At 41.4% G+C, this 25,892-nt stretch overlaps 1 protein-coding gene across 1 annotated transcript in view; it reads left to right on the top strand.

Moving 5' to 3' along the window:
• The first annotated feature begins 1,103 nt into the window (after positions 1-1,103).
• foxo1a (forkhead box O1 a) overlaps positions 1,104-25,892 on the top strand; it is a 47,931-nt gene continuing 23,142 nt past the window's right edge. The window contains exon 1 of the mRNA XM_034292017.1: positions 1,104-2,071. Coding sequence (XP_034147908.1) covers positions 1,469-2,071 — 603 coding nt within the window. The 5' untranslated portion in view covers positions 1,104-1,468. The remainder of the gene's footprint in view (positions 2,072-25,892) is intronic.

The following is a 25,892-nucleotide window of genomic DNA, read 5'->3' as shown; positions in this document are numbered from 1 at the left end:
AATCAAACATTCGATATAGGCTATATTTTGGACCAGCATGTTACTGCTGTGTACTATGTTTAAAATCTTCTAAACGTTTTTCGAAATCTGCGTCAAACTTCAGGAAGCCTCGCTGCCCATCACTAACTATTTACGCAAAATGTATGATGATAATTAGGCGAAATACAAGTTTCCCAAACCAGAGATATTCACCACAACCGGTCCCAGTTTATGGTATTTAATGGTTTGATTTCATCTCACCATTGAAAGATATAGGCTTTCTTACAAACCCGTATCAAACGTCTGTAGTTTAGGAATGGGTCGACATGGCTGTACTACCAGCAAATGGCCAAAAGATGTCAGCACAGTCAAAAGTCGGCCTCGGGCGGACTGGTTTCCAGCGGTTTGATAGTTCTAACAGCGCCATCGCAATGTGATTATTTTAACGTTTTAGACTATTTACTATAGATAGTCAACAGAATTTACTATAAAACAGCATTCTTCCAGAGCTCAGTGCATAACCGTTCATTTTCAGTTAATCAACCGTTACATTTCTGGCCATCATTTCATGTGTAAACCCTTGGGAGGAGTTTCAGTATTGGTCCAATATAGAACCGTATGGTCAGTTATTTCAACATATTGAAATATTTATTTCAGTATTACCAAACTTTGCATTTCAGTAACTCCATAAAATATGTCTTTAACAAAATAACAAATCAGGTGTCTTCTCATCCGGTTTCCGTCCCGCTGTGTAAGTCACAACACCAAGACAGAAACCCATAGCTCTAATTTATAACACCCCTTATCACAGTGGGCTACGTAGTAAAAAATGTGATCTCTTTCTCCCCTTTATTATCTCTGTCTGTTTACCTCTTTGTTTCTCTATTTCTATCTCTCACTATATATCCTCCCTTACAAAACAAGCCGATTAAGTTTCCCAGCTAAGACAAAGCGTTCCCGTTTCCCTTCAGAGAAAGGGATGTTTACAAGGTATAAGAATGAAAACATAGAGCTGTTTCCCTTTAATTTGTCTGTGATTGGCCCTTTTTAGTTGTCACTCAAACATGGATGGTAGCAGCTGACAAATGATAGTTCCAGCAGCATCGTTCTGGTGCTGTAGCTACGACATTCAACAGGCGAGTGAACTGCGCGGACCGGACAGAATAACAGCAACTGGATTTTAAAAACAACAGTTAGATAAACAGTTTTTTTTAAATTCTTATAGTTTATCATTTCTATTCGATTATAATAATATATTTATTTTTCGTCGTCGACTTAGATGTATTTGTGTTGTGTGCCTTGATTTGTGACTTTACATCAATGTATTATTTTAGTCTTGAAGGATAGTTTTTTTCAGGTGGTCGACTAGGCTACTCTACCCCCTATTCGGTTTTGTTTACTTGCTCACTACTTCATATTACCCGCTGTGTATGAGTAACTTCCTCAAAACTATTTCTATGTGATATTTTACGCTATTATTGTTTCTGTCATGGCCGAGGCTGCCCAACAACAAATGGTGGATATCGATCCGGATTTTGAGCCTCTCACCCGGCCCCGCTCCTGCACTTGGCCCCTGCCGCGTCCAGAGTTTACCAACCCGGGTGACTCTAACACCTCGTCTCCCGCCACTTCTGTCAAACAGGAGCCAGGCATCAACTCCGACTTTATCTCCAATCTAAGTTTATTAGAAGAGACTGAAGACTATCCCGAAGATGAGCAGAAACCCACCATCCTGTGCAGTGATTTTCAGTGTCAGGAGAATTGTATCCACGACCACCAGCACCACCAACATCCCCACCAGCAGCATCAGCAGCAGCACCACTCGGGTAACAGTCCCCAACTCCCGCAACAGCAGCAACAGGTGCCGCTGCTTTCTCCGGTTGGTTCAACATCTTCCGCCGCTGCCCAGCGAAAGAGCAGCTCGTCTCGGCGTAACGCCTGGGGGAATATGTCCTATGCTGACCTCATTACTAAAGCTATCGAGAGCACCCCGGAGAAGAGGCTCACATTGTCTCAAATCTATGAGTGGATGGTGAAGTGCGTGCCATATTTCAAGGACAAGGGGGACAGCAATAGCTCTGCGGGATGGAAGGTACGTTTTCAATGAAAAGCCTTTCTTATTATGAACGGACTTCTGATTTATTCGAAAATAGTGACTTAGTTGAAATGGGAAGTTGAGAAGGTTGGCCTGTCCACAAAGGTGATCCGTTTTAATCTCTTTTTGTGTAAGGTTTGTTCTGTTTTGATATTGTTCCATACTAATAACACTTAATGGGCTATGATACAGAAGTACTATTGGCTCACTTTTTTAGGGTAGGGTTTAATAATCCTTTCAGGGTATCTTGTTCTTTTATATCCAAATATATCATCCCCATCCAAAGAGTTCTTGGTGGACAGTATTTGTGGATTACTCATACCCTATATCCATTTAGTTTCATGCTGGAATAAACCTGTTGCTGTACATTGTTGCTCAGATCAAGATATGGCCACGCATACAAACCGCACACACATGGCCACTCATACACCTTACACACACTTTACACACACTTTACACACACACACACACACACACACACACACACACACACACACACACACACACACACACACACACACACACACACACACACACACATATACACATGGTCATTTCAGTTGCTGACAGAGACAGACCCACACAGATAAACAGACAGACATACAGACTTAGAGGCAGACAGACACAGACAGATAGAGACAGACAGATAGAGACAGACAGACAGTGTGTAGACTATATGTGTGTGTGCTATGTGTTTGAATGTGAGGGTGTGTGTTTGTGGGCTGTGTGTGTTTATGTGTGCATATTCTATGAACATAGACTGTGAACACTAGAAATTTAAGTGTTTAAAAAATACCTTGGTCTCATCTGTTTTGATGTCAGATGTTCCAAATCCAATATCATGAAATTATCACTTTCTTTTTTCTCTCACATTCTTGATTTTAAGCCAAAGCATTCTTAGTCTCCGTCTCTGTTGTGCAGAGAAACGATTACCCAGAAAGCCACACCATTCATGAGCAATGGAAAGTCTCCAAAACTATTACTCCAGAGGAGACTTGAAGTCAGTCTTTCACTGATGTGGTGTGTTGTAGCTTCACCCTCTCTCCTCCCCACAGTACTGGAACATAGTTGACACGCACACATTGGACTCAGATCTGTTTGCGGCATCTCTGTCTGCTCTCACTGTGGACACATACAGTGAGATGAAATGGTTCCAATCCACATGAGTCCGTTTAGTTACCAGTTACCTCTTACGTTTTGTTAAAGCTATAGGTTTGGTTCTGTTTGGTTGTGGCTATGTTAAAGCTATAGGTCTGGTTCTGTTTGGTTGTTGTTATGTTAAAGCTATAGGTTTGGTTCTGTTTGGTTGTTGTTATGTTAAAGCTATAGGTTTGGTTCTGTTTGGTTGTGGTTCTGTTAAAGCTGTAGGTTTGGTTCTGTTTGGTTGTTGTTAAGTTAAAGCTATATGTTTGGTTCTGTTTGGTTGTGGTACTGTTAAAGCTATATGTTTAGTTCTGTTTGGTTGTTGTTATGTTAAAGCTATAGGTTTGGTTGTGGTTCTGTTAAAGCTATAAGTTTAGTTCTGTTTGGTTGTGGTTCTGTTACAGCTATAGGTTTGGTTCTGTTTGGTTGTGGTTCTGTTAAAGCTGTAGGTTTGGTTCTGGTCCAGCTTGGAGGTCTGTGAGTCAGTGTGTTATGCGGGCCAGCATGTGGGTCATGTGACAAAGACAGTGGAGAGTTTATATTTCAGTCATGTGCTGTGATGACGACGACACACACCTCTTTCTGAGGGGATATGGACAACCCCTTTCTGAAGGGATATGGACAACCCCTTTCTCTTTCTGAGGGGATATGGACAACCCCTTTCTCTTTTATCTTTCCTTCTTTTCTTTCTCTAACCCTCTCTTTTTTCCCTCCTCTTTCCTCACCTCTTTCTTTCTCTCCATTCCATTCTTTCCCTCTTTCCTACCCATTCTCTCTTTTCTTCTGTTCTTTCTTGTTTTCCACTAAATACATCCAGCAGTTATCTAAAAGATCTAGAAATAAGTCTGTGCTAGTCTGCTATTTTGTGATTTGTTCCTGAACCTTCAGATAACTTTGCCGTTGTTTTTATTTGTCCGCTAACCTATAGAGTCATATGAATTAAAATATATGATACATAACCTATAGAGACATATTCATTAAAATATGATACATAACCTAGAGACATATGAATAAAAATATATGATACATAACCTAGAGACATATTAATTAAAATATATGATACATAACCTAGAGACATACTATTTAATATTATGATACATAACCTAGAGACATATTAATTAAAATATATGATACATAACCTAGAGACATACTATTTAATATTATGATACATAACCTAGAGACTTAGTAATAAAATATGATGATATATAACCTAGAGACATACTATTAAAATATTATGATACATAACCTAGAGAAATACTATTTAATATTATAATACATAACCTAGAGACATACTATTTAATATTATGAAACATAACCTAGAGACATACTATTTAATATTATGATACATAAACTAAAGACTTACTATTTAAATATAATGATACATAAGCTAGAGACATACTATTAAAATATTATGATACATAACCTAGAGACTTAGTTTTAAAATATGATGATACATAACCTAGAGACTTAGTATTAAAATATGATGATACATAACTTAGAGACTTACTATTAAAATATGATGATACATAACCTAGAGACTTAGTAATAAAATATGATGATATGTAACCTAGAGACATACTATTAAAATATTATGATACATAACCTAGAGAAATACTATTTAATATTATAATACATAACCTAGAGACATACTATTTAATATTATGATACATAACCTAGAGACATACTATTAAAATATTATGATACATAACCTAGAGAAATACTATTTAATATTATAATACATAACCTAGAGACATACTATTTAATATTATGATACATAACCTAGAGACATACTATTTATTATTATGATACATAACCTAGAGACTTAGTATTAAAATATGATGATACATAACCTAGAGACTTACTATTAAAATATGATGATACATAACCTAGAGACTTAGTAATAAATATGATGATATATAACCTAGAGACTTACTATTAAAATATTATGATACATAACCTGGAGACATGTATTAACATTTTATCATACATAACCTAGAGACATATGTATTAAGTCTCAATTTATTTATGTATAGTTTAAAAATAATAATTTTAACATCAAGACAGTTAGAAAAAGAGGCTAGAGAGAAGAGTATGTAGAGGGAGACAGGTATATAGAAGGAGACAGGCTTGTGGAGGGAGACAGGTATGTGGAGGGAGACAGGTATGTAGAGAGAGACAGGTATGTAGAGGGAGACATGTATGTAAATGGAGGCAAGACTAGTAGATCTCTTGTTGTCCCCACATGATCCATTAACAACAGCTATTTGACATCTTGACAATCTTGGTGATAAGTGTGGTACTCAGCGTCACAGCAGAGGGGTACCAAGCTTCACAGCAGAGGGTTAGCAAGCTTCACAGCAGAGGTTTAGCAGGCTTCACAGCAGAGGGCTAGCAAGCTTCACAGCAGAGGGGTACCAAGCTTCACAGCAGAGGGTTAGCAAGCTTCACAGCAGAGGGTTAGCAAGCTTCACAGCAGAGGGTTAGCAAGCTTCACAGCAGAGGGTTAGCAAGCTTCACAGCAGAGGGTTAGCAGGCTTCACAGCAGAGGGTTAGCAAGCTTCACATCAGAAGGGTAGCAAGCTTCACAGCAGGGTGGCTGTGATCTTGGGCCCCCTACAGGACCCACCCCTCCCTCCTCTGGCATAGTAGATTCAGATCAATCAACAGCTATTTGATTTCTTGGATACATTTTCTGCTAGCGAGGATCGGAGGATGGGGGGGTTAAGTGCGTGTTCCTCTGCTGTCCATTAGGTATGACATCATCCACCCATCCATCCACCGATCAACCCATCCATTCATCCACCGATCAACCCATCCATTCATCCCTCCATCAATCCATCCACCCATCCACTCGCCCATCCCTCCATCAATCCATCCACCCATCCATCCATCCATCCACCATTCCATCATCCACCCATCCACCCATCCATTTATCCCTCCATCAATCCATCCACCCATCCACTCGCCCATCCCTCCATCCACCCATCCACCCATCCATCCATCCACCCATCCACCGTTCCATCCATCCACCGATCAACCCATCCATTCATCCCTCCATCAATCCATCCACCCATCCACTCGCCCATCCATCCACCCATCCATACATCGGCCAACCCTGCTTAACAACCCGAACCCCCACAACCTGGCAAAGCCTGCAAGCCTTTACTAGCAGCCTTTAGCTAGTTATATAGTAACCATTAAACTAGTAGCCTTTAGCTAATTATATAGTAACCATTAAACTAGTAGCCTTCAGCTAATTATTTAGTAACCAATAAACTAGTAGCCTTCAGCTAATTATATAGTAATCATTAAACTTGTAGCCTTCAGCTAGTTATATAGTAACCATTAAACTAGTAGCCTTCAGCTAATTATATAGTAACCATTAAACTAGTAGCCTTCAGCAAATTATATAGTAACCAATAAACTAGTAGCCTTCAGCTAATTATATAGTAACCATTAAACTAGTAGCCTTCAGCTAATTATATAGTAATCATTAAACTTGTAGCCTTCAGCTAGTTATATAGTAACCATTAAATTAGTAGCCTTCAGCTAGTTATTTAGTAACCATTAAACTAGTAGCCTTCAGCTAATTATATAGTAATCATTAAATTAGTAGCCTTCAGCTAATTATATAGTAACCATTAAACTAGTAGCCTTCAGCTAATTATATAGTAACCAATAAACTAGTAGCCTTCAGCTAATTATATAGTAACCATTAAACTAGTAGCCTTCAGCTAATTATATAGTAATCATTAAACTTGTAGCCTTCAGCTAGTTATATAGTAACCATTAAATTAGTAGCCTTCAGCTAGTTATTTAGTAACCATTAAACTAGTAGCCTTCAGCTAATTATATAGTAATCATTAAACTAGTAGCCTTCAGCTAGTTATATAGTAACCATTAAACTAGTAGCCTTCAGCTACTTTTAACTGTCTGGTAGCCTGGGCAGAGTCTGGTGCTTCTCAACCATCCGTCCGAGATTTCGACCCTACTAGGGAGGTTATGCTATCTTTTCTTGTTGTGCTTTGGGGTTCTAGGCTGGATGTCTCTAAAAGCACTTTGTGACAACTATTGATGTAAACAGGACTAAAACCACTAAAAACCACCATCTGTACAACACTTGGTCCATTGAGTCTAGGGTTGGGGACTAGGCCTTTCCAAGAGTGAGGACACTAGTCATTTGAGTTATTCCTCAACCAGCCACCACTCTATGGCTTATGAATACACAACTTTAATAGCAGCAGTATGGACGCTGAGGGGCAGAGCCACACTTGACCTATAACAGTAGCTGTTATGGGCCCCTGTGGAGCATATTCAAGCTGTCTGTCCCAAATGCCACCTCATTGCCTTCATAGTGCACTACTTTAGATCATTATTGTCTGAAAGGTAGTGCACTATGTGTGGAATCTAGTGTCACTGAGACAGCCTTGCTGCTACCAAACCTTCCAAAGATAGTCCATTAACTTGCTAACACAATGACCTCCCTCTGTTCAAATTTCCATGGAGTCTGAATACAGATTCAAGATGTGCTGGAGCCCCCTGGAGCAATAGAAAAATAAATAGAGAAGGAAACAGAGAAGGAAACAGAAAAGGAAATAGAGAATGAAATGGAAAAGGAAATAGGGAAGGAAATAGAGAAGGAAACAGAGAAGGAAATAGAGAAAGAAACAGAAAAGGAAATAGAGAATGAAATAGAGAATGAAACAGAGAAGGAAACAGAGAAGGAATCTGAGAAGGAATCCGAGAAGGAATCCGATAAGGAAACAGAGAAGGACACAGAGAACGAAACAGAGAAAGAAATAGAGAAGGAAACATAAAAGGAAATAGAGGAGGAAATAGAGGAGGAAATAGAAAAGGAAATAGAAAAGGAAAGGAAACAGAGAAGGAAACAGAGAAGGAATTAGAGAAGGGATATAGAGAAAGAAATAGAGAAAGAAATAGAGAAGGGAATAGAGAAGGAAACAGAGAAGGAAACAGAGAAAGAAACAGAGAAGAAAATAGAGAAAGAAACAGAGAAGAAAATAGAGAAAGAAACAGAGAAGAAAATAGAAAAGGAAACAGAGAAGGAAACAGAGAAGTATACAGAGAAGGATACAGAGAGGGAAATAGAGAAAGGGAGAGTGAGAGGCTTGTAGCAGTTCTTGCTGGGTTAACTCACTAGGAGGTAGTTGCATAAGAAGTTGTGATTTACTGGAAGCCGAGTGCCGCAGGCCAAAGTCTCCTGCTCTGGTTAGTCAGCGAAAAACTGTGGACACACATTGCGTGCATGCATGCGAGTGACTGTGTTTCTAACTTGGGTGCTGGTGGGAGGCTATCACCACACATTGCGTGCATGCATGCGAGTGACTGTGTTTCTAACAAGGGGGCTGGTGGGAGGCTATCACCACACATTGCGTGCATGCATGCGAGTGACTGTGTTTAACATGGGGGCTGGTGGGAGGCTATCACCACACATTGCGTGCATGCATGCGAGTGACTGTGTTTAACATGGGGGCTGGTGGGAGGTTATCACCACACATTGCGTGCATGCATGCGAGTGACTGTGTTTCTAACAAGGGGGCTGGTGGGAGGCTATCACCACACATTGCGTGCATGCATGCGAGTGACTGTGTTTCTAACAAGGGGGCTGGTGGGAGGTTATTCTCATCTGCCCCATTTCCTAACCTGAACTTTATAATGTAGACTAGCAGACATTGTGTCACACACCCACACACACCCAACCACACACACACACACACACACCCTAGCACATTCCATTACAGATGGGCCTTTACACTGTTTTCCTGCTTATATCGCTCCACTTCTTTTGTGATCTTCTTCCTCTGTTGAAACACAGGTCCTGGATGTTGGCACACCACTGGTAGCAGCCGTAAAAACACGTATCTGTCTGTGTGAGAGAGAACCTGCAGTTATATTCACTGCACAATGCAGTACTGTTCATTCATATGGAACGTAGACTCTGTCTGCTGTGTATGGATGATTGCTTAATGCTGAAATGCATTTGTCCAGGAATGTCAGCACTTCCAGGAGCTTCACAACCATCTCCATACCTTCTCTCCTCTGACTTCCAAGTTTACCTCTCAGTCTGGTTTATGAATGAGAGGAGCCGGACAGAGAGGAAGCTTTACTGTTACTCTGTCACTCCTCTGTCTCTGCTCTCTCTCTCTCTCCTTTCCCCTCTCTCCCTCACTCTCTCTCGCTCTTTCTGTCTGTACCTCTCTGTCCCTCTCTGTCCTGAAGTTTTCACAGGCTGTTACCTGCGGACTGTCAAGTGTTGCAGTATGGATCATTAGTCTTTAGCTCCTGAGAGATGAAAGTCCAGAGCTGCATTTTCACATTTACCAACACACAGGATAGAAAACACTGAAAACAGGTCAATAAAAGGTCGTTGGAGGAGGCAACATTGTATAACTGCTTTGTGTTGTGCGTTGTTTTTTTGTTGTTGTTGTTGTTGTGTGTGGGGTTTTAGTGTTGGTTTTGTGTGGGGTTTTAGTGTTGGTTGTGTGTGGGGTGTTAGGGTTGGTTGTGTGTGGGGTGTTAGGGTTGGTTGTGTTTGGGGGTAAAAGTTGGTTGTTTTTTGGGGGTTAAGGTTGGTTGTGTGTGGGGTGTTAGGGTTGGTTGTGTTTGGATGGTTAAAGTTGGTTGTGTTTGGGGGTAAAAGTTGGTTGTTTTTCGGAGGTTAAGGTTGGTTGTGTGTGGGGTGTTAGGGTTGGTTGTGTGTGGGGGGTTAGGTTTGGTTGTGTGTGGTGGGTTAGGATTGGTTGTGTTTTGTTGTTAGGGTTGGTTTAGTGGTGGGTTAGGGTTGTTTGAGTGGGGGGTTAGGGATGGTTGTGTATGTTGGGGTTAGGGTTGGTTGTGTGTGGGGGGTTATGGTTGGTTGTGTGTGGGGGGTTATGGTTGGTTGTGTGTGGGGGGTTAGGATTGGTTGTGTTTCGGTGTTAGGGTTGGTTTAGTGGTGGGTTAGGGTTGTTTGAGTGGGGGGTTAGGGTTGGTTGTGTATGTTGGGGTTAGGGTTGGTTGTGTTTGGGGGGTTATGGTTGGTTGTGTGTGGGGGGTTATGGTTGGTTGTGTGTGGGGGGTTAGGATTGGTTGTGTTTCGGTGTTAGGGTTGGTTTAGTGGTGGGTTAGGGTTGTTTGAATGGGGGGTTAGGGTTGGTTGTGTATGTTGGGGTTAGGGTTGGTTGTGTGGGGGTTTAGGTTTGGTTGTGTGGGGGGTTAGGTTTGGTTGTGTGGGGGGTTAGGGTTGGTTGAGTGGGGGGTTAGGTTTGATTGTGTGGGGGGTTGGGGTTGGTTGAGTGGGGGGTTAGGTTTGATTGTGTGTGGGTTATGGTTGGTTGTGTGTGGGAGGTTGAGTGTGTGTGTATGTGTACTTGTGTATGTATGCGTGTGTGTGTGTGTGTGTGTGTGTATGTGTGGGTGTACGTGTGTGTGTACACTAACCCCCCCCCACACACACATACACACACGTATACACACACATATACACACACATGCTCCCAGTGTCTTCTGGGACTGAATATCACTTCCTCATGATTCATGTTAGCAGAGACAGACAGCGAGAGAGAGAAACAGAACCCAACAGAGACTAACTGGACTCAACACTCCAAGAGACGTCCTGATTATTGACTAGAACCACTCGCTCCCTGCATCTAGACAGACAGGAAGTACACTGCAACTGTACCATCTGTAACGTATAGATTCATCCCATCCCATTATTTTATATTTAATTGAATACAATCAAATATTATTATATATTTAATTGTATGTCAACTTTGTTCTGCTTGCTGCTACCTCACTTTGGAGCATATATTAGTTTTAAAAAGCGTCATTATTCTACGTTTGAAGAACTTTGTTGTTGCACAGGGTTTGTAAACATGGGGCTCAGCCTGTCGTAGTGAGGTCATATGTCTGTAGTGGTGTGGTCATTTATCTCCAGTAGTGAGGTCATATGTCTGTAGTAGTGAGGTCAGAGGCCTGTCGTAGTGAGGTCGGAGGTCTATCATAGTGAGGTTGGAGGACTGTCGTAGTGAGGTCAGAGGCCTGTCGTAGTGAGGTCGGAGGTCTATCATAGTGAGGTTGGAGGACTGTCCTAGTGAGGTCAGAGGCCTGTCGTAGTGAGGTCGGAGGTCTATCATAGTGAGGTCAGAGGCCTGTCGTAGTGAGGTCGGAGGTCTATCATAGTGAGGTTGGAGGACTGTCGTAGTGAGGTCAGAGGCCTGTCGTAGTGAGGTCGGAGGTCTATCATAGTGAGGTTGGAGGACTGTCCTAGTGAGGTCAGAGGCCTGTCGTAGTGAGGTCGGAGGTCTATCATAGTGAGGTTGGAGGACTGTCCTAGTGAGGTCAGAGGCCTGTCGTAGTGAGGTCGGAGGTCTATCATAGTGAGGTCAGAGGCCTGTCGTAGTGAGGTCAGAGGCCTCTGGAGATCTGGATTTGGAATCAAGAAATTAATGTGACTCAATTGGCACCACATTCCCAGTATACAAAAAAATTATAGAATGAATTAGTGTGATTGGAGACACTCTCTAAGATTTGTTTTTCTGACTATCATCATCAGTCTATCAACTCTGATTGGTGTGATAATAACACGTGTTTGTGTGTCTGGGTGTGTGGTGTCTCGGATCTGCCTATTCCAGGAAAACACACACCCACACCTGCACTTACACACAAGCACCTCAATGTATTTGTTCAAACCTTTTGGGAAGGAAATCACTGTTCCCGATTCTGTAGCAGAGTAAGGTGTGTAGCTTGTTCCTTTGAGGGAGCTCTTTGCCTTGGTCTGGACCAGTCTGGTTCGGTCAGGTTTGTTTCTTCTGGTTGGGTCTGGACCAGTCTAGTCTGATTCGGTCAAGTTTGTTTTGTCTGGTGCGGTCTGGACCAGTCTGGTTTGGTCAGGTTTGTGTTCATCTGGTTGGGTCCGGACCAGTTTGGTCTGCGAGTTTGTTTCGAGAGTTTGTCTTGTTTAGTCAGGTTTTTTTCATCTGGTAGGGTCTGGACCTGTCTGATCTGATTCAGTCAAGTTTGTTTCAGTTGTTGCAGTCTGGTCTGGTCTGGTTCGGTCTGGACCTATCTGGTCTGGATCAGTCTGCTTTGGTTTGGTCAGGTTTGTTTCATCTGGTTAGGTCTTGGCTGATCTGGTCTGGTCTGCTTTGTTCTCGTCTGGTTCGGTCTGGACCTATCTGGTATGGATCGGTCTGGTCTGGTTCGGTCAGGACGATTCTGGTCTGGTTGGGTTTGAAGTGGTCTAGTCTGGTTGCAACTGGAGCAGACAAACAAATAGAAAGAAGAAACAGACTAAGAGAAAGACGACAGACAGAGACAGAACAGACAGATCTGAGAGATAACAGACAGACAGACAAAGAGATCAGACAGGCAGAGACAGATCAGAGCAGACAGAGGCAGAGCAGACAGACAGAGAGGGAGCGACAGACAGGCAGAGACAGGGCCGACAGACAGACAGAGACAGAGCAGACAGACAGACAGAGACAGAGCAGAGAGACAGAACAGACAGACAGAGAGAGCAGAGAGAGAGCAGACAGACAGAGCAGACAGACAGAGAGATCAGACAGGCAGAGACAGAGATCAGACAGACAGAGACCGAGCAGACAGACAGAGAGATCAGACTGGCGGAGACAGAGCAGACAGACACAGAGCAGACAGACAGACAGTTAGATCAGACAGGCAGAAACAGAGCAGACAGACAGAGGCAGAGCAGACAGACAGCTGAGGCAGCATTCCTTACATAATGACCTGACGTCTCTCATTAGAGTTCTGGCTGCTGAATGAATAGAGGTCTTTTGTAAGGGCTTCCTCCTCAAACTAGCTAATACTGAGGTGATCAGATTGTTCATCATTCTGTTTCCCTCCTTTCCCTCCTCTCTCTCTGTCCCTCCCTTCTCTCCCTCTCTCTCCCCCTTCTCTCTCTCTTTGTGTCTCTCCCTCCACTCTTTCACTCTCCCTCCTTTCTTTCTCTCTTTGTCTCTCCATCCTCCCTCTCTTTCTTTTTCTCTTTCTTTCTCTCACTTGCCATGTGATTTACACTGGACCAGTCCAACCTTTATCCAGCCCTGTCCTAGAATTTAATTTTAATTTCAATTGCTTTATTTCAATTGTAATTATTGCCAAAGCATAAAATGTATACAAAATACACTGTTCATAAAAATTCTAGGAACACATAGTGTTAGGGGTAACACGTTACAGTTGTCAGACTACTTTTTAATGGTAACAAGTAACGGAACGCATTCGTTTTTTTGCTTTTATCCCTTACTACTTATAAAAATAAATAACGTGCTACTCAATTGCTTCAGTGCAACCAACATAGCTTTACGTAGCATTTATTTTCTCTAGTAGCAAGTGGCAACAAAGGATGCCAAGATGGCAGCAGCAACTCTCCTTGGTAAAGTTCATGATACACCTACCAGGCAACGTGCCCAGCTCCCATTCATTTCAAATCAATATGTCGTGTCGACAAGTCTGAGCTGCATGATTCAAGCTTGGGAAGCAGTTTACTATTTCTACTACATCATTATTACTCTTGCCTATAACCAATCACCGGGGTTGCTGTTATGTTTTGGTGGAATCTCTTGCCTGTTGGGCAACCAAAGTTTGATGCCAAATCATCTTATGTTGGACAACCAAAGTTGATTTGCGTATGAACGTCTGAATACATGTTCTGTTTCTAAACTTGATTATTCTGAATGATTTCAAAACAGATAAAGTAATAATACACCTCAATGAAGTAAAGACAACATAAATGGATTATTTCACATTGCAATGTGCCTTGCATTCTTAAAGTAACTAAGTAATGTATTACCTTACTTTCTACAGCAAGTAACAAAGTAACATAACAAGTTACTTTATGGGAATTGTAACTACTAACTGTAATGAGTTACTTTTAAAAGTAACCTTCCTCATTACTGATCATCACAATATCACCAAGTAATTTAAACTTCAGGGAAATCAATCTGTCCAGTTAGGAAGCATAAGCGATTATGAATCATTGTCACCTGTTTTGGTGGAAATGAAAGTGACAATAGGTGCACTGGAGAGGCAACAGCAAGACAACCCCCAAAAAGGGAATGGTTTTGCAGGTGGGTGGCCACAGACAATTGCTCTCTCCTTATCCTTCTTGACTCTAGATTTGTGTTTTGCAAGTGTCTTTGTCACTACTGGTATCATGAGGCGGTACCTGCAGCCCATTCAGGTTGCACAGGCAGTCCAGCTCCTCCAGGATGTCACATCCATAAGTGCCATCGCAAGAAGGTTTGCAAGCAAGTTTATATAGCACAATTTATACATAGAAGCAATTCAATGTGCTTTACAAAGAAAAAGACTAAATATACAAATACAATAGCATTAAAACAAATACTCAAATGAAAAAATCAAATAATAAAATAATAAAACATAGAATAATAAAATAGAAAAAATAAAAACAGATAAAAACATTAGAAACTATAAAAGCTGTAAGGCAAACAGTTTCGGTTAAGTTTAAGTGCTCAGTCATAGGCACATGAAAAGAGAAGTGTTTTTAACCTGGATTTAAAAATTTATATGTTTGGGGCACGTCTAAGATGTTCTGGTAGTTCATTCCAGTTGTGTGCAGCATAACTGCTGAACACAGCTTCGTTATGTTTAGTTTCCTGTGTCTCACAGTACAGTCTCAAGAGCATGGAGGAGATACCTGGAGATGGGTTGTTACATGAGGAAAGCTGGTCAGGGCTGTAGAAGGGTATCAACCAGGCAGAAGGACCGGTATCTGCTCCTTTGTGAAAGGAGGAACTAGAGGAGCACTGCCAGAGCCCTACACAATGCCCTCCCGCTGGCTACTGGTGTGCATGTTTCTGACCAAACTGTCAGAAACAGACTCCATGAGGATGGCATGAGGGCCTGATGTCCTCTAGTGGGACCTGTGCTCACAGCCCAGCAACGTGCAGCTCGATTGGCATTCGCCAGAGAACACCAGAATTGGCAGGTCCGCCATTGGCTCCCTGTTCTCTTCAGAGATGAGAGCAGGTTCACACTGAGCACATGTGACAGACGTGAAAGAGTCTGGAGACGCCGTGGTGAACATTATGCTGCCTGCAACATCATCCAGCATGACTGGTTTGGCGGTAGATCAGTGATGGTCTGGGGAAGTAAATCCTTGGAGGGTCGCGCAGACCTCCACGTGCTAGCCAACAGTACCCTGACTGCTGTTAAGTACTGGGACGAAATCCTCAGACCCATCGTCAGACCTTATGCTGGTGTAGTGGTCCTTGGGTTCCTCCTGGTGCAGGACATGTGGCCAGAGTGTGTAGGCAGTTCCTAGATGAAAGGCATTGATGCTTTCATCCTGCCCTGTCATAGTCTGAACTTTAGGGTTCAACATTAACAATGGCCCGCTGGCAAGGGGCCAGTAAGCCCTAACCTTGGGCCAGTAGACAAAGACAGTCACTGGCCCGTACAGGCCCATGCTCAATTTCCCATTTAAATTCAAAGTCTTGTATTAAAAGGTTTGCTTGTCATCTTTGTTACTCTTCCCGCTTTGATTTTCGCTTGTTCTCGCAATAAAATGTGTCTGTAGTGCTTCTTCTCCCCTCTGGGTCTGGTACAGTACCATGTTGTGTTTTTGTCCAATAATATTCAATCGCTCGTCTGTTTTGACCAATCATAGTTCATAGTGAATTCTAAAGCAGGACCCAAATCTTACGAGGCAAAGCAAATGCAGTATTTTTTGTTTTTGTGGAAAGAGCAGGTTCCAAGGGTCAAACGATAATGGCGAGTTTTCCCGACGAAAGCCGATAAGGCAGCGTCGTTTATTAAGGGAACGAACGACTACGGAAATTCAACAATACTGTTGTTTGCTCCTTGGGGTTTAAGGCCAGGTGTTTTGTGAAAGCACTTTGTGACAACTGCTGATACATTTTATTGATTGATTGATTGACTACCTGCTCTTAAGTACCTGCAGCATGTCACGTGCATTGTGGCTAAACGGGCTGTTGACAACCCCGCGGCTGCACCAATGAACGTCTGCCTGCTTCAAATGAATGAGGTGACACATTGCTAAATTGAAAAACTAATTACAACCGCCTATCATGTTGTGAAGAGGGAGAAACCACTCATATTTCCATGACATATTCCATTGAATACGGATAGAGAAACCATATGGACGGACATGGCATGTCAACAATAACTACACCTGCCTACGAGCTCACTATCAGTGACACACAAGAAGCCAGTCAACCAATTAGTACTGCATTGTGCCATATTTTTATTACCATGTATATATTAACTACATTATTTTATGTTAATGCTTTGATGTAACATCAAATAAGCAAGCATCTTCATGAAAAGATGTCAGTGATATTTATAGTTGCTAATATTTTGATAATCATTTATTAAAGTAATGTGTGTTGCAACAATTGCTTGTATCAGCTCATGTCTCATATCATATGCAAATATGTGGTATAAATCAATGTTCTGATATGATATCTACATAATATGTAACTGTAAAATACAATTATATCATGTTTTTTTTCTTTTAATTCAGTTTGGGACAGTAAAACAGTCCAGGCCATAAGATTTCAGACAAACTGGCCCAACAGGGCCAGTGAGAAAAAAATGGACCTGTGTGAAATGGACCCTAGACCTCTATCCAGCCCTGTTCTACTCTGACCTTTATCCAGCCCTGTCCTACTCTGACCTTTATCCAGCCCTGTCCTACTCTGACCTTTATCCAGCCCTGTCCTACTCTGACCTTTATCCAACCCTGTCCTACTCTGACCTTTATCCAGCCCTATCCTAGTCTGACCTTTATCCAGCCTTGTCCTAGTCTGACTTTTATCCAGCCCTGTCCTACTCTGACCTTTATCCAGCCTTGTCCTAGACTGAACATTACCCAGCCTTGTCCTACTCTGACCTTTATCCATCCCTGTCGTAGTCTGACCTTTATCCATCCTTGTCCTAGTCTGACATTTATCCAGCCCTGTCCTACTCTGACCTTTATCCATCCCTGTCCTAGTCTGACCTTTATCCATCCCTGTCCTAGTCTGACCTTTACCCAGCTTGTCCTAGGCTGACCTTTATCCAGCCTTGTCCTAGTCTGACCTTTATCCAGCCCTGTCCTAGTCTGACCTTTATCCAGCCCTGTCCTACTCTGACCTTTATCCATCCCTGTCCTAGTCTGACCTTTACCCAGCTTGTCCTAGGCTGAACATTATTGTTGTGGAAATTCTTGAACTGATGTATTCTTGGTCGTCCTATACATGTATGAATGAGTTACTAGTTAAAGATGCCGAGAGGGATCTGGTGTTTGAATAGGAGACATCCTTGACCGGCACCTTGTAAATTTAATGACATATCTTTTGATAGGAACATCAGTTTTATCTAACGGCTTTACCAAACAAGGACAACCAGGAGTACAAACCGAACAACTTGTCGTGCAATGGAGGGTTTATTGAAATTATACAACACTACATTTATTTTTCATATCAGATGCCCTTCTATGGGTTTCTGACATATTCAAGTATGGTTTAGCATGCAAAGCCCTTGCTATGATCCTTTTAGCCAATTGTGTGTGAAACAAATCTCCCTGAAATCCACATCTCTGTAACATAATAAAATCACCTAAGAGTCCCTCAGCGTGGATTTCCCCTTTAAGTGAGTAAAAGAATGTCCAAACCACTGCTATTCCAGGATGCAGCTTCTGTGCTATTTCTATTGTAGTCATTCAGAAGCAAGGAACCAACCAGGGAGAATGGATTTGGTTCCCTGACTTCCTCCTCTACTGACCAGTCACAGTCCTGAGTTCTGATTAGGAAATGGAGGCTCTTGACCCCATTCACACACGCACACTCTCTTCAGAATGTCCCAGGACAGCGCACGAGTTGGCGTGCAGGCACAATGTGTCAGTTATTGTGTCTCCAGGGTTTTTCATTTGCACCAGAGTTTTAGAACCTGCATCAGGTACCGCCATAGCTTCTGGAGAGGATAAAATGGAAAAGGGATACTGCTAATAGCTATGCTAGCTAACTCACAATGCAGGGATGCAGTGACAAGAATGTTAGCATATTAACATATTTTGGTGCTTGTTTCATAACTCATGACCTTAAGAAACAGTTAAAGGAATAGTTTAACCTAAAATCATGTTTGGGTTGTATTTCCCTTTCATGGGGTTGTAACATATGGACCATTTAATCATATTTTGTGATAAAACACTCAAAAGCACTTCAAACTGTCAATGGCACAGCCAGAACTCTAATCAAACACGGTTTATTAATCATGACTCATGTATTTTAAAAGGCCCGCAATGTACAACCCCGTTTCCAAAAAAAGTTGGGATGCTACGTAAAATGCAAATAATAACATAATACCATTATTTGCAAATCATTTCTATATTTCATTGAAAATAATACAAAGACAACACATCAAATGTTGAACCAGGGATATGTTATCCTTTTTGGAAAAGTATATGCCCTTTTTAATTTGAAGCAAGCATAACGTTTAAAAAATAAAGTTTATTACTGTGTGGCATCTCCTCTTCTTTTAACAAATATAACGCAAAACCTCTATTACAAATTCAGTCTATGGGAAGCTACAAATGTGTAATTCTCTCTGGCATGCGAATAGTGTTACAGTACATCACTGACACGTGATCAGTGTTACTCTACCATGATTCAGTTAATGACTTTTTGACATCAGTTGATCAAGACACCCACTCTGTTGGCATTTGCTTTGACAATTTTGTTAAAACTACATAAAGAAAAGCAGCGACAAGAAAATATGAACATGAGGCAGAACATTTTACTTGGAGACCTCAATTCTTTCGACATATTTGCTAGATTTATTGTCAAAAACAAGCTGCAGTAAGTACTTTGCTAAGATAATGCTGGTATACTGAAACGAGGAATGTTTGCAGAGTGAAAGTGACAATAGAGAAATACAGTGTAACTATTGGTAATGACCCAAAGAGATATACAGTGTAACTATTGGTAACGACACAAACAGAAATACAGTGTAACTATTGGTAATGACCCAAAGAGATATACAGTGTAACTATTGGTAACAACACAAACAGATATACAGTGTAACTATTGGTAACGACCCAAACAGATATACAGTGTAACTATTGGTAACGACCCAAAGAGATATACAGTGTAACTATTGGTAACGACCCAAACAGATATACAGTGTAACTATTGGTAACGACCCAAACAGATATACAGTGTAACTATTGGTAACGACCCAAACAACCCAGGGCTAAGGTGCAGTGTGAACATGCTTATACAGAACTCGTAAGGTACATTTTTCAGCTGCAAAGCGGAGGATTGGTGACAATATGAACATATAGTAGCGTTGACATCTAAATAAGCATTGCTACAAAATAGTAGAATAAACATAGGATTTTTTTTTTTGCTGAAGGCAAAATGTCCATTGTTTGTGTGGATTCCAATCCTTTATACTGCAGCTCTTCAACAGGATTGTCCCCCTGAAAAAATAGGCTAACTTATCTACTGACTATGGTATTGGGCTAGCTCTGTCATCGTGTTTTTCACTGGCATCATCAATACATTTTTTGGTGCTGTGGCTTGGGAAAATAGTGCCAGTCAAGTATCATGGTTGAATTTCATGAATTTGGACCAAGCTGATAATGCTCCCCCTCCCTCCCCACTCTGTCTCTGCCCCCATCTTCCCCGCTCTCATTTCTGTCTTCTTCTCTTATTTAACCTTCCCATCTCTCTCTCTTCGCCCCCTTCTCTCACTCACTCTCCTCTGTTCCTCCTTCCCATCTCTCCTCAGTTCCTCCTTCCCATCTCTCTCTCCTCTCTTCCTCCTTCTCCATCTCTCTCTCCTCCTCTCCCTCTCCCGCTGTATCCCCCCTTCCAAAGTATTTCTCCCTCCTTTGTGGTGTCTTTGGCCATCTTTCTGCCTATTTTGTAGTCTCTCTCTCCGTCCTTCTCTCCATCCCTCTTTGATTTAAATTAAGTTAATGGAAGTTTAGGTCATTCAGTGAGTGACAAAGGAACTCTCTTGTGACTGCCAGTCGTATGATGGAATCTAAGTGTATTCAACTGTGGGCAATAGTGTACATGCTTCATGTCATAGTGGGGGGAAGGGGGGGAAAGCAAACTGACAAGAGAGGTTGGGTATGTAGAAAGTCTCTTGGGTTTTATCCAATACTAGGGCTGATGTGTGTCCCTGACTTGTTCTGTTTCCCCCGTCAGTGATGTAACTACAGTTCAGTCTCCATGTGTCACGTGTTGTATGTCGTTGTGGTGCTAATTCCTTAGCAACGTCTTGTTGCTGGTTACTACAATACCTAATGACCGGTCATTTCCTGTTCCTCTGAGGGATATTTTAATGAAAGAGTTGTAAATAGTGAACGTCTATATTCGGTTTTATATTCCCATTTTTGCAGCTCTACTAATGCAGCCCTATCCACTGAGAGGATGAACTTCTGGTTAGATTTCATTTAAAAGGAAATTTGAAAGTGAAGTCATTTGACCGGTCCTCACTTTGACAAGAAACTTTGTCTGAGTTGAGATTAAGTTTAGAGTTAGGGTTAGGTTATGTTTAGGTATAAAAGTCAGGTTCCTGAGTTAAAGGTTTTGGTTAGGTTAGGGTTTAGGGAGGTTTATTTTTTATATAAAGGTACTAAATTATTGGTCCTCGCTGTGATAGTAAAACCAATGTGTTGTGTGATTCAGGTCGATGTGTACATGTGGGGATCGCGGTAGTGAAGTCAGAGGATGTTGAGGATTGTTTCTATTCACCATGGTAGTGAAGTCAGAGGATGTTGAGGATGGTTTTTATTCATCATGGTAGTGAAATCAGAGGATGTTATATTTTGGTTTCTCTTCATCATGGTAGTGAAATCAGAGGATGTGGAGGATGGTTTTTATTCATCATGGTAGTGAAATCCAAGGATGTTTTATTTTGGTTTCTATTCATCATGGTAGTGAAATCAGAGGATGTTGAGGATGGTTTCTATTTATCATGGTACTGAAGTCAGAGGATGTTGAGGATGGTTTCTATTCATCATTGTTGTGAAGTCAGAGGACATTGAGGATGGTTTTTATTCATCATGGCAGTGAATTCAAAGGACGTTGAGGATGGTTTCTATTCATCACAGTAGTGAAGTCAGAGGATGTTGAGGATGGTTTCTATTCATCACAATATTGAAGAGAATTTTGAGGATGGTTTCTATTCATAATTTTAGTGAAGTCAGAGGACATTGAGGATGGTTTCTATTTATCATGGTAGTAAAATCAGAGGATTTTGAGGATGGTTTCTATTGATCACGGTAGTGAAAACAGAATGTTGAGGAATGTTTCTATTCATCATGGTAGTGAAGTCAGAGGACGTTTTATGTTGGTTTCTACTGATCATGGTAGTGAAGTCAGAGGATGTTGAGGATGGTTTCTATTCATCATGGTAGTGAAGTCAGAGGATGTTGAGGATGGTTTCTATTCATCACAATAGTGAAATCAGAAGATGTTGAAGATGGTTTCTATTTATCATGGTAGTGAAGTCAGAGGATGTTGACGATGGTTTCTATTCATCACAATAGTGAAATCAGAAGATGTTGAGGATGGTTTCTATTTATCATGGTAATGAAGTCAAAGGACATTTAGGAAGGTTTCTATTCATCATGGTAGGGAAGTCAGAGGACTTTGAGGATGGTTTATATTCATCACGGTAGTGAAAATAGAATGTTGAGGATGGTTTCTATTCATCATGGTAGTGAAATGAGAAGATATTGAGGATTGTTTTTATTCATCATGCTAGTAATGTCAGAGGGCGTTGAGGATGGTTTTTAGTCATCACTGTAATGAAATGAGAGGACGTTTTATGTTGGTTTCTATTCATCATGTAGTGAAGTCAGAGGACTAGAGGATGTTTTTTATTCAACATGGTAGTGAAGTCAAAGGACGTTGAGAAAGGTTTCTATTCATCATGGTAGTGAAGTCAGAGTACATTGAGGATGATTTCTATTCATCCTGTTAGTGAAAACAGAATGTCGAGGATGGTTTCTATTCATCATGGTAGTGAAAAAAGAATGTTGAGTATGGGTGTTATTCATCACAATAGTGAAGAGAATTTTGAGGATGGTTTCTATTCATCATGGTAGTGAAGAGAATGTTGAATGATGTTCCTTGTGATTCTGGACAAAACACAAAAAAATATCTAGATTTCACTTTAAAAGCTTTAGTTGCATTTGTTGTCTGCCACTACTGTAAAACAGATAAAATTGTACAGCAGTGCATCATCAATGCTGAAACCTTTGATAAAGAAACATCCATTCACAGTGTCATCAGACTGAGACATGGCAAGGTGAGGTTTTTGTTGACATTAGCCATGTGAGTTCACAGCCTTGTCTCGTCAGAAAGGGAATAGACTCTACTGACCTAGGCAGGTGACTTACTCATATATTCATTCATTATAAAGGCCCTTGCTCCAACAGAGTCCTATTTCATGCTAAGGACCAATATTCTCTGCTAAATATGGGGGCAATTCTGTATTAATTAAGAAAATAAACGGTCTATAGCCTAATGAGTATCGGTATCCTTACCTGAAGGGTACAGATTCCAACTAAATCCACTTTGAACCAAAATTGTATGTATGTAAAGATGAGTCAAGATTTTCTTCACAATCTAGTTAATTAAGGTATATCGATAAAATAATGTCGGAAAAGGTTGGCTTGCCCACTTCAGGTTGGTGGAGAGTGCCTGCCTCAAGTCGAGGAGTTTAAGTATCTAGGGGTCCTGTTCACGAATGAGGGAAGGAAGGAACGGGAGATTGACAGACGGATCGGTGCAGCTTCTGCAGTAATGCGGTCGATTTACCGGTCAATCTACGTTCCTACTCTCACCTATGGTCATGAACTTTGGGTCATGGCCGAAAGGACAAGATCCCGGATACAGGTGGCCGAAATGAGCTTTCTCCGCAGGGTGGCTGGGCGATCCCTTAGAGATAGGGTGAGAAGCTCGGTCACCCGGGAGGAGCTCAGAGTAGAGCCGCTGCTCCTCCACATCGAGAGGGATCAGCTGAGGTGGCTTGGGCATCTGGAGACCCCGGGGAAGACCTAGGACACGCTGGAGGGACTATGTCTCCCGGCTGGCCTGGGAACGCCTCAGTGTCCCCCCGGAAGAGCTGGAGGAAGTGTCTGGGGAGAGGGAAGTCTGGGCATCCCTGCTTAGACTGCTGCCCCCGCGACCCGGCTCCGGATAAGCGGAAGATGATGGATGGATGGATGGATGGATGGATGAAATAATGTGATTTATTTTTGGTAAACCACAGAATGTGAAGTTCATGCAGAGAACTGGTCCATGTTTTTTGGCAGATAGTGTTCATCACAGTCCTGCAGGGATTTTTAAAGGGAGAGGATGAAAGGATTTCAAAAGGTGACAGCATGTGTTATTATACAGACAATATGTTTTGGTTTTAAGTGTATGGGTTAGGGTTATGTCAGTTTATGACAGCAGTTTTAAGCTGCAAAGGCTGTAGCCTATTTAGGATTTTTAAAAAGCCGTGTTTTTGCAATTTTTTTTAGCATTATAACTTTTTTTATCATCAGAATAATCAGTAGAATACTCAATTACCTAGATAGTAATTTTACTGAGAGCACTACAGTGAGAGAGAGAGTGAGAGAGTCGGAGTAGGGAGAGATATACAGAGGGACAGAAAGAGAATGTGAGATTCATACAAATAAACCTGCCGAATCTGATAGAAAGACATTAGTGTCTCTTCAAGTCTATAACTGGTCCTTGGCTGCAATGATCTCTTTCTCTGTTGCTCTATGTCTTTCTCTCTGTCTCTTTTCTTTCTGTCTGTTTTATAGAGAAGGGGAGCGGTACAGTTTAAATGGTGTGTTAGTGACAAACCTAGCTACAGTCTCCTAGCTACAGTCTCCTAACTAACGTTTCCTAGGTACATTCTCCTGGACAGATGATGTGTACTTAGACTGAGAATCTGCTGAGCTACTTATGAGCTAATGACACGTCTGGCTTTCTTGGCCTGCTAACACACACACTAACACACACAAACTAACACTTCACCTGTCAGCAGAAACATACAGTGTTCCAGACTGAGTGGTGTACTTTATCTGACCCTAAACTGACACCTTTTCGGTTTCCATGCTATTTGTCAATGGCTACTGAGGTATGATTGCAGAGACTATGAGCGCTGTTCCTTGGTTATTTTGAACTCTGTTAGGGACTTCAGTAGGCCTGTCGCAATAGTTACATGGTCGCATGTTGGTTATCTCCCCTGTGGATGCAGCAGTGGCTTGGACATCTCTGTGGACGTAAGGCTGCAGATCACTGACAGACACTTCTTTGCTCCTTAACTTTAGTATGTTTAAACTAAGTTTCAAATTGTTTTGCAATGCAATCGAAACAAAAAGCTGATTTGTCATGTAATATTCCCTACATAATTTTTTATTCTACAAACACATTTCTTGTGCCCATTTCTTCATAAATTCTATTTGTCCATAAACAATCACCTGCTGTTCTGTCAAATTTGTATTTTTTCCAGATTTCCTATTGACTTTCCTGAAATGAAATCAAGCTTCCTTGTACATTTGTTAACTGTCTTCAGCCACGTTTTAGTTTTACGCTAGGTAGGACTACACAATAATTTTAGAACAACCTCTTTTAAATAATAATGTGCAGCAAAACAAGAGGTGATGTTTAATGGATGTTGCTTTGCCAATGACTACATTTTCATGAGCAAACAAAATTAAATTGTTCCATATTTCCCAATATTTTTTAGTTTTTTAATAATACATTATTTGACCTTCTTAGTGACCATTAAGGCAGTTTATTTTACAGTACATTAATTTATGTCTGTGCATTTTCATAAATAGATTCAAACTGCTTCATTTTAAAGCACCCTTAAATGTGTCTTGTCAGTGATCAGCTCGAGGTGCCTCACATCTTCATGAGCCTGGCTGCGTGTGTGTGGGTGCGTGAGTGTGTGTGTGCCTGGCTGCGTGTGTGTGTGTGTGTGTGCGCGCATCTATGTGGGTGTGTGCGTGCCAGTGCGTGCGTTTGTGCATCAACCTGTTGAATGGCTGTCTGTTCCTTGTTGTAACTGACGACTGCACTGTTAGTGAATTGAAGCCTATGAAGGCCCAAGATTAGGCTGGCGCAGTTGCTGGAACTTACCTTCATACAACCGTTTAAGTAAAAAAAATTGCAACTGCGTTTATTCAGTAATATGCTTTGTATATATTTTTTGGTTAACATCTTCCCAGTGCAATATTTGATATTTTCCATTGTTTGGTGTCAACGCATGACTTCTTCATAATCTGTATTGTTATTACACCATTATTGGGGTGAAACTCCACATAATTATATGTTTACTGTGATAGAATTTCATAATCAAATACAACCTTCGTAGTTCTTCGTCTTCGGTTTGTAGCCATGCCTCAAACACATTTGATTGGCTGAGATGTTATTCAGTGAATCCCCCCAAGCCTGCCAGGAAGAGGTAATTTACTTCATGTGTTCAGTACTCCGTAGCTGTGCTTCCTCTGTCTTTGTGCTAGACTCTGGTCAGAATGCTGCAGGTTGAAAGCACTCTTGACTGCAGGGCTGGGTGAGAGAAAGAAAGAGAGAGAGAGAAAGAGAGAGAGGGGCTGGGTGAGAGAAAGAGAGAGAGAAAGAGAGATTGTGGGTGGGCGGCTAAAAAGCCACCC

Source organism: Esox lucius, chromosome 1 (genome assembly GCF_011004845.1).
Source record: "Esox lucius isolate fEsoLuc1 chromosome 1, fEsoLuc1.pri, whole genome shotgun sequence".
NCBI lineage: Eukaryota > Metazoa > Chordata > Actinopteri > Esociformes > Esocidae > Esox > Esox lucius.
This window is presented reverse-complemented; position numbering and strand designations above follow the sequence as displayed.